The sequence below is a fragment of the Danio rerio genome, chromosome 4, assembly GCF_052040795.2.
Source record: "Danio rerio strain M-AB ecotype USA chromosome 4, GRCz13ab, whole genome shotgun sequence".
NCBI lineage: Eukaryota > Metazoa > Chordata > Actinopteri > Cypriniformes > Danionidae > Danio > Danio rerio.
In genome coordinates, this window is record NC_141024.2 from 11166722 (window position 1) to 11177500 (window position 10779).

At 33.9% G+C, this 10779-nt stretch overlaps 1 protein-coding gene across 1 annotated transcript in view; it reads left to right on the top strand.

Annotated features, from left to right (window-relative positions):
* Positions 1-10779, top strand: part of cped1 (cadherin-like and PC-esterase domain containing 1) — an 89729-nt gene that overhangs the window by 9939 nt on the left and 69011 nt on the right. Inside the window, exon 2 of the mRNA XM_087248038.1 lies at positions 5794-5965. Within this exon, the coding sequence (XP_087104164.1) occupies positions 5794-5965 (172 nt within the window). The remainder of the gene's footprint in view (positions 1-5793; positions 5966-10779) is intronic.

Here is a 10779-nt window from a genome sequence, read left to right on the forward strand (position 1 = left end):
TCTGCTTAGATTTGTTTTATTCTATTATATACAGCACATGCTCCGTACAGTCATGTTTACAATGTCATATTTGATATCTGTCAGTAGCACGCACACCTGTCTTTGCATGTTTTTTTCTGCACCTTATGTGTCCCTAAAGTCATGACCCTTTTGAAATGCTGTTAGGAAGTTGGTCTTTAAAGATAGGAGCATTATTTTTAGTCTGGACACTTCTGTAACTTAGTGGCACATACCAAAACATCATCAACTACAGCTATGGGAATTCTCAGTTTCTCTGGATTTTTATGGATTTGGGTATATTGTTATTATTTGTGTTATTACATTTACACAAAATTTTTAAATATACTGTCTCGTTTAGAGCTTTTTATTTTCTTTCAGAGATTAACAATACACAAAAAATATTTTGCTGCTTGTCATTGTTCAAAACGAGTCGGAACAACACAGTTATTAAGATTTATTTTTGACAACTTAATTGTTTTATGTTCAATCTACTTAATTTGCTACATTAAAGGACACCTATTTTACCCCCTTTTCAAGATTTAAGATAAGTCTTTTGTGTCTCCAGAAGTTGTCTGTAAATTTTCAGCTCAAAATACCCATCAGATTATTTATTATACCTTTTTGAATCAAGAAAAATCGAGCTTTTAGGACAGGGGTCACCAATCTCGCTCCTGGAGGGCCAGTGTCCCTTCAGGGTTTAGCTCCAACCTGCATCAACACACCTGCTTGGGTGTTTCAAGTATACCTAGTAAGACCTTGATTAGCTTGATCAGGTGTGTTTAATTAGGGTTGGAGCTAAAATCTGCTGGACTTCGGCCCTCCAGGAACAAGTTTGGTGACCCCTGTTTTAGGACATTGTGGCTGTTTTTGATGCCTGTGGCTTGCAAATGCAAGTGAGCTGGTTTTCCCCACCCACCATCCCCACGTGTGTGTCAGAGCCATGGAGATTGCTGTGATGGGCATAGCCTTCACCTGCAGCATCTCAGTAGATAAACAGCACAGTGACAGACAAGTATGAAGCAGATCTGAAGTTATCTGATGTATTTGTTGTAGAGTTAATTCAAGCCTTTCTGCAATAATGAGTCACACACAATATTGTTACGCACGCTTAGCTTTGCACTGTTTTTGCATGACGAATGTGACAGGAAAAAAATGTGGAAAAAAATATTTAATGCAGTGCTTCTTGTTCATTCTGAGACTCACTTTATATTGTATATCAATCAAGCACAGAACATCATTGATTTTTAAAGAAAACAGAACTTGAACGCACAGATTTTGTAACCGTCATACAGTTCACCGGAGACGCTTCACCCAGGTTGCTGAATTTAAAAGTCCTTCCACATATTTCTGCATATGCCATATTGAAATCATATTTTTTAACTTTTCAGTACTACTATATTAGTATACTGTTGTCTAAAATTAAACTAAAAATGTCTTTAAAATGCCACATTTTAGTTATTCTTTGCAAATATTCAGTTTTATTCAAACACAAAACAATAAATCCGGAGATTTTTTTTTCTTCAAAGCTGTATATTTTACATTAAAAGCAGGTATGTTTTTCACCTGTTTGAAATGACCTTCATTTTCCAACACAGAGGTTGTTTTTCCGCTCGTGAAAGAGCTATTTCAGCTGTTGATTTGACTGCGTTTTCACAGATCCCTGCACCAGAGGACTAAATTAATATTTATGCGTATCTTCATCTCCTGTTTTTATGTGTGGGAATTAAAGGAAGATTTCCCTGAGAGGATTTAATGTTTTGTGTATAGCTGATTTAATTTCAGATCTTATTAAAGTTAATGTATCATTCCGCTCTCTCAGCTCTTTGGGTTTTATATATATTCATCTCCCCTCCCAACTTCCTTTTTATTTCCCTCTTTCTTGGCGAGATGTTTCTTATTGGTTGTTATTACTTCCTTTGAGCACTGGGCTGTTTTAGGCGGCGCTTTAATGAAGTAATGATGTTTGTGTCTTGGGCCGCAGACACGGAGGGTGAAATGAATGCAGTCCAGTAATTGCATGTTTTAGATTAGAGTCTGCAGCCGGAGGTCTCACAGAAGGGCAGGGGAGACAGGCTGGAGGATGGAGGGAAGACAGAGTGGCAAACTGAGCATGAGAAATGAGATATTGTTTTGTATTTAGCCATAGATGGTGGAAATCTAGTTAAAAAGACATTGCTGTGCAAAATGCATCGTCAGAACTCTATCGTTCTTCATATGGTTTGAGTACAAGAGAAAATAGTCTTTTAATTGATTTTAATTTACTAACTTGACTTGATTTTTATTGTATTTGTTTGTAATCACAGTTCCTCAAATTATTTATGTATAAAAACTAGTGCTGGGCAAATATGAATCATGATTTCTTTGTTTTGTTTGGCACTTATTTATTGGTGTGTTTATTAAATAGGTACACACATGAATAGATATATTGAGAAAATGTCTATTTATATTTAGATATAAAATATACTATATATGTATATGATGCAAATTATATATACATGTAAATTACTACACTGTAAAAAATGTCTGTAATTTAACAGCCTTTATTTTATGGTTTATTTCAAGCAGCTTGGGGTTACCGATAAAATCCCGTAAAATAACGACCGTTAAATTACCGAAATTATCTGTAAAATAACAGAGGTTGAATTACAGAAATCTACCAGAAATTTAAATTTGAGGGCATTTCTGTAATTTAATGTCTGTTATTTTATGGTAAATTTCTGTAATTTAACAACTGCTATTTTATGTTTGTTTTTTTCCGGCACCCTAGCTTTTTTTACAGTGTATGTAACACATTTGTTTTGTGTTGTTTTCTTTTTGTGTGTGTGTGTTTGGGTTGATATTGGAAAAATCATTGCGATTTTATTATTATTTTTCTGCAATACATTTCAATATAAATACAATTACACTAGATTACTTGAATATTTAACAAAATTATCATTTTTAGATTGATTGGGATGGTTTTTAATAGGTCTGCATTGGCATAAAATATAATAAACAATCTACAAGCATAGTTAAATTCCATAATTAAAAACATACACATTAAATAAACAGCGTTTTATTTTTTTCGAGGATGAACTCTATTCAGGTATATGGTAATTGAATAATCAAATGTAAAATATTACTGCATAGTCTTCATTGTATAAACAAATCAATGAAGTTAATTTTTTATTAACTTTTCAAAGTTAAAAACAGCACACTTTCGACTGGTTTGAAATCAGTCACAGGCCTAAAAAACACTTGAGAAATTATCAATTATAATCTAGACTCATCATTGCATATTCTGCGATGTGGCTATTGCATATGATCAGTTTGCGATACTGATGCTGAAACGATATATTGTGCCGCCCTAATGTGTATCACATATACATAATGCATATTTATATATGTAATACACACACATGTGCTATGTCAAAACCTATATTTTGGATGCAATTAATTGCAAACAATCTTTGACCAGCAATAATAAAAACATTAAAATGATTAAAATAAAACTAAAATGGACATACAGTATAATATATATTACACAATTGTATATATGAAAGAATAAATTATTATTATTAATATTTAAATGAAAAGGCTAGTTAAATTTTGTTATTTTGTCTATTAAAATAAGATAATAATAAAAAATGCTTAATAGATAAAGTATTTTCTGCATTAAAATTTGTATCATTATTATTATTATTATTATTATTATCATCATCATCATCATCATCATTATTATTATTATTATTATTATTATTATTATTATTATTATTATTATTATTATTATTATTATTATTATTATTATTATTTAAATTAATAGGACAGTTGTATTATGTTGTTGTGTCTGTTATAATAATGGCTTAGTTTACCTAAATCTAATACAACATATAATACATTATACTATATAGGAGTAGTAAAATGAAATATATACTGAATAATTAAAGTAATTTTCTATACCTAAAATAATAATAATAATAATAATAATAATAATAATAATAATAATAATAATAATAATAATAATAATAATTATTATTATTATTATTATTATTATATTGCTATATATTAATATTGCTATAATATAGTCTATAATAATAATAAAAATAATAATAGCATATTATTTAAGTGAGCTTTTCCCCCTTTTTTTCAACCTATGTAGGAATAAGAGCAAAGAGTTAGTTTTGAGCACTAAATGAGTGAATGATGGGGAGCAGGGGTTGATTTCGGCCATTTAGGACCCTTTCATTAATGTGGCTCAGCTCCCAGATGGAAACATTTTGAAGCAGAGCAGGAGTGTGGACCCCTCAGACAGACCAAGAGAAAACAGCACAGCATGACCACAGAAAAAAACGATGAACACACACAGAGAGCAAAGAAAAGGAAACGATATCATCCACGCTGAAGAAGAGGAAACGCTCCCCTCCCTTCCTCACTCACACGCTCTGCCCAAATCACACTGTGTACCTTCAATTCTGTTACGCAACTCTGGATGATCATCCGCTAAATTTATTAGGACTTGTAATAATACTTATGTTGTCAGACTTTCTTCTGGCTCTCAAGTGAAATGTATCCCACATTTCTCCTGTGCGGTAGCTGAGGTCTAATCCTGCTCTCAGAGAAAACAAGAGTTCAGTCCTGCCCTCTACCTGATGGCCCACAGAGGTCATTATTACCATGCTACACTGCACTATGGGGACTTCTGAAATGCTCGGATGCCTCTCTGATTAGCCGATGGGGTTGTGATGTTCACATGTGACAGAGTTACTGGAGGACTTGAGCCCTTTTATGAAGCATTTGCAGATTTCAAATAAGGTCAATTAAACACCTTTAAGGTTTTAAATCAATTATTAGCTAATATAAAGTTGAGCATTGATGAAAGCATCTGCTCTTTGGTCTGTTTTTCAAAAACACCATAAACTTTTGTCACTTTTTTCCATCCATGGCATATTAAAAACACATTTTTGGTCTGAATATACTGTGTTTTCCAGATAAAACTGTATTCATATCCATAGCAAAACCTCCAGTGATAAATGCAGTGTGTATATAATTCTCAGTCAGAGTGTATAAACTAAGGCAGTGAGGTAATTAAGGGCTGATTGAGCATTAATGATGAACACCTGCTGTTAACAAGCAGAAACACTGAGGAGAAACAACTAACTGACTTCAAGTACTTCTATGCAGGTGAAACTGTCTTTTTGAGCACACACAATACCTGCTTGATAGCTTTTAAATGGAGTAATAAATGCTGGGCGATATGGCAAAAATGTAGTCTTAATAATTTTTTTTTAATACTGATAGATAATTAGATCTATTTTGATACATGTTTTGCTAATGCTGCCAACTTTAAATGAGTATCCCAACACTGACTGAAGCCACAAAAATTAAACGATTCACTACATTTTAAAGTGTAGTATATAAACAAAAACACATTACACATTAAAAACTAAGACAACTTGCTAAGATAAATTAAAAGTTTAAAGTAAATGAGGGTAAATGTGCAACATATAAACATAAAACTGCTGTTTTATTTTATTTTATTTTTTTTAGTACAAGTCTGTCAACATTTCCTGGCTTTAATAGTTTGATAAAATGAGCAAAATACTGTATATACAACAAAACTATTTTGTGCGCACAATTTTTTTGCCAGAAAGACTACTCTGTCAGCAGGTAAGAGGTAGTTTTCGGATACATTTCTCCTGTGTGATTTGCTCTCAGATAAATCCATAGCCAGTAAAAATGTCCATTGATTATCCTAGCTAATAAGAAGTATTCTAACCAAGCAGTTTGTATTTTCTTTTTTTTTTTTTGTCCCAGGTGCGCCATTCTAAAGGCAGCTGTGCGGGAAAAGCCATCATTCTGACCGGCCAGCATGCTCCCACTGACACTGAGGTTCAGCTGTACCATAGAGTCCTCCAGCAGCAGGGATATCGAGTGGATCAGGCCCGATATGCAGAGACCAGCATCTCACTCAGACAGGACCGAAGAGGTGAGGGGGAGTTTTACGAAAACCCATTTTTGACAAATCGAAGAATTAAGAAATGTAGCTTATAAACCCACAAATGGAAGAAACGCACACTTTAAAAAAATTGCTAAATATTATATCAGAATTCAGAGATAGTCAGTAACTGAGTACACCCCATTTGGAAAATGAATATTTTTATTCATTTCTCAGTGAATGTAGGCAATGTATTTTAGTATTTAATTAAACAGATATATAAAATAATATTTTAGTCATCAAACATATTTATAAATTGAACAATAATACAGTTAAATTCAAGCAAAATATTGCGAAATTAAATTGCAACTAAGTTGTTAAATTTTTTGCTTCTCTTTATTATTGTTATTTTTTTAAATTTGTCTTTGATTTTTTTTTATAACATGTAAATTTGGGTGTATTAGTTTTAAGACCGTTATCGTGAGTTATTTTGTTAGATAAGCTCCAGATTTGGCTTCAGTACTGACTAATGTAATGTATATGCACAAATATAATGTTGCATAGCTTTCTATTAAAAATATGAATTCATAAGATAGATTTGTGAGGGGTGTATTTAAATATGCTTAGCACTGTATAACCTAAGAATTTTCAGACGTCTGCGAAAAAAAGTAAACACTCCATAATATTAATTCAGAATTGCAATTACAGGAAATACATGTACAAATCTGAGATATAAAAATATTTGAGGAAAAAAGTGTATGATAGAAATGTACAATTCTGACTTTTATATCTTGCAAAAAGTTGCAAATCATGATCTGCATGAAATAACAAAGCAATTCTTACAAAAAAAACAAACTTAAAATCGTGACATTTATTTACATTTCGGAGAAAAAAAAAAAGGCAAAATTCTCATATATAAACTCAGAATTGCTAAATATAAAACTGCAATATAGTGTACAATTCAGAATCTGCACAATTCTGAGCATTTTTTCTTCTATCGTTGTATCTATAAGTTCAAAACAAATTTGCAATTTGGAAGAACTCATAATTCTATTAGAACAGTCTGAATCGAGAGATGTAAACTACAGAAAGCTCTATAGAAGAGTGTAAGAAAAAATAGCTCTAATTTACATTTTTTATTCCTCGTGGTTAACCTTAATTTTAAGCTTGCATAATGCAACAAATAACACTTCAAGCTACTGCATTTACTACACAGCTATCACATGACCTCATTCAGTAACTTCTGCTTATCATCTCTAATATGCTTTACTGTAAATATATTAAATTAGCATTTTTAATCACGCTTAACCCTAAACCATGCTGGTTTAATTATGCATACAGAACATTAACGAATAAAGAACAAAATAAATAATGCATATAAATACATGATGCATGCTGGCAATATGCTTTTCAGAACATAGCACGCATTCGCAAACATGCATACTTAACATAAACTGTATGGGCTCTGGACAGATTGGGTACATTTGCACTGGCATGCAACCAATGTCTATTTTTGCACCACATATCACAGTATGCAAATTTTCTGGATGCATGGAATGCCTGCAGTGAACTATGTAGTCGCTAAAATGTGTAGTTTGCATCCCACATACAATGCAAATTCAAGCGTCAGTTTCATACAGGTCAAAAATAAAAGTCAACTATAGTTTAGCGGTTATTATGCAAACATATTTGACCACAGAACACTGGGATTGAAGAGTCAGAATCAAGTATTCCGGAGAGCCGTGAAATAAATCGCACTGCTGTGAACTGCTAGCTCATGGTCTCAGAGGTTTATTGTCAGGTGGTTCAGGGGTTAATTTGGCCTCCAGCTCAGTTTAAGAGCTGCTTCACAGTCACAGCTGGGATCCTAAAACGCTTCTCCCCTCCTCCTCCTCCTCCTTCTCCAGGTCGTGACTGGACACAGAGAGGTGATTGAGATGGAGGCCTTTCCATTTCGGATCTTTCACGCATATAGTGCAAACCATTGATGCTTGTTGGTCATATTCATCCTGATGCTTTTGCTGATGCATGAGCTAGAGTTATACGACTTTATTATCACAAATTGAGCTTGTTAAAGGTGATTTCGAGGCCTTTCTTTAGAGTAAACAAACTAGATATTTTTAGAGTGGTTTAGACACCAATGACATGACATAAAGTGTTAATGACACTTTATAGTATTTGACAAAATACAAGCAAATTACAAGTATACATTGGAGAGTGATGAAAATACTGTTCCCATTTATTTTTCGGATTTAATGTACACTCTTTGTGACAAATTACAGTATATGTTTGTGGTGAACAAAACATGGGGTACATCTTTTAACAGGACAAGTCATTGTCAGAAGTCTTTTTATAAAGGGCTGGCAGAGCTTTCACTGTGAAATCGTGGCAAAAGACAGCATTTCAAATCGAGGTTCTACGTTTGTTTTTGATAGTTTCTTATCAAGGTTTGTTGGATTAATTGTAACCTTTTCCTTTCCACCTCTTTTAATGCCAAGTTTACATATCTTACAATGTTGGCAATGGCAATGTTGTCATCATCAACTTTATAATACCTCCAGACCGCAGACATACTCGCGCTCTCCTTTTTAAGCTGCTTCTGTGTTCTAATTGCCGGCATTTATCCAATAGCGTCTCTGCAACAAAGTGATGTCATGCCGCACGCTTTGCTGGTTCTGTAGGAAGTCTATCAGAGGTCTAACTCTGTGCCACTGCAAAACTATTCATGTGTTCAAAAATATATAGTCGAGTCATGATCGGGAGGTAACCTCCGATTCCGATCAAGTCTGAAACCGCAAGATCGGGCCCATTTTCTGATCACGTGATCGAATCTGGACACCCCTATGCGGTATAGGTGAATTAAACAAACTAAATTGGCTGTAGTGTATAAGTATGTGTGTGAACAAGTGTGTATGGATGTTTCCCAGTAGTGGGTTGCAGCTGGAAGGGCATCCGCTGTGTGAAACATATGCCGGCAGTTCATTCCGCTGTGGTGTCCCCTGATGAATAAAGGGACTAAGTCAAAGGAAAATGAATAAATGACTGATTTATTTATTTAAAACAATGATGGAACTAAATTACAGATATTCAAATTGATTTTAATTATTTTTCAATAATAATTTAGTATTTTTTATTAACATTTTATTTATTTTTTAAAATGTACGTGTGCACATTTATTTTAGTATAAAGCTTTAATATACTTATTTTTACAGCAAAATAAGTCAAAGGCTCTCCGAAAATCTGGAAGAAATATTAAAAGCCTTTATTCACATGGCTAATCCTTAAAAAAGGTCATTTATAAAGGGTTATAAAGGATTTTTAATATTGTTTCCATGTTTTTCGAGTGCCTTGGACTGATTTTTGCTGTTTATTATGATGAATCCCTTACCCAAGGAGCACTGACACAATATTTAAGCTACCCCTGAGCACTTTTTGCTTGATTTTAGATATTTATTCTAATTTTAACATGATATTTTCTAATATATACTTTCTGATCTTGTTTTTATTTTGAATTTAATCACTTTTTTCCATTTATCTCACATTTATTTTCATTTTCCCTCATTTACTCCTTCCATCCATCATGCAGGAATTGTGTGAGAAAAAGAGCAGGTGTCTGTTTGCCGCTGTGGATAAACAAAGGTTGTCAACAGCTGTCAGTCAGATTGACGGCCAGGCCTGCCGTCCACATCAAAAAACTCTGAGGTCACCAGGCCAGCAGCTCCACCCAAACAGCTTTACCAGAAACACACAAAACACACACTCATCTCAAAGCCAAGAACACCGGAGGCATCAGTGAGCTCTCCAGTGATACTCCATTACTGATACATGAAACATCTCAGATAGACTGCGTGTGTGTAGCCTCCTAAACTGTTTGATGCTAGATGTACATGTGGTGAGAGTTATGTAGTGAGTGCAGACTGTAATGGAGACGCTTATTTAAATAAGAGATGTTTGGTATGCAGGAGCCTCAAGCTGTAGGCTTCGGCCTGAAACTCTAAGGGAAACCATGGGAAAGCAGAGAAGCAGAAGGATTAAAATACTTTGAACTGACTAGAATTGATGAGCTTCTAACAGCTTCGATTGGAGAATGAGCTCAAATGATTATGATTGTATCAGGAGGGACACAAGGGGTGATTTCCCATGATTTCCCTTGGCTATAAACAGTACTTCCTGTCGTTTGGGCTGGGACGGCTCTCAGGCACAAAAGTTTGGACTTTGTGCCAAATACACACCAGCCCATTTCCTGGAGCACTGCTGACTACCACAATAACTACCAGATGTGCTTTTTCCAGCCCCCCTCCTCTCTCTCTCTCTCGCTAAGAATTTTAAGATCTTTTATTAGCTCGGCAAACAATGGTTCACCTTTACACAGCATTAATAAGCATAAAAACACACATCTGTTTGTCTGTCTGTTTATTTAGCCCTTTATCTTCATTTTATTTATCCATACTTCTGTTAGTCCATCTATCATTCTGTTTATCTGCCATCGTCTTTCTATTTTCCATTCTTTTAGTTTGCTTTCCATCCTTCGTTCTATCCACGCTTCCATCTATCCATCCTTTCTACCACCCATTTTTTTAACAAAACATGCAGATTATGACATTATCATGCTATCTGGCTATCATCTATTCATCCTTCCATCTTTTTGTGCATCTTTCATTCTGTTTAGTATCTATATATCATCCATCTATTTATCCATCCATTGTTGTTTGCACATCTCATTCTGTTTATCTATAAATCATTTTATCAACCACTCATTCATCATATTATTTATCATATACTTTATTCATCCATCCATCATCCATCATCCATCCATCCATCCATCCATTCATTCATCCATCCCTCCATCACAATGTATATTTTTA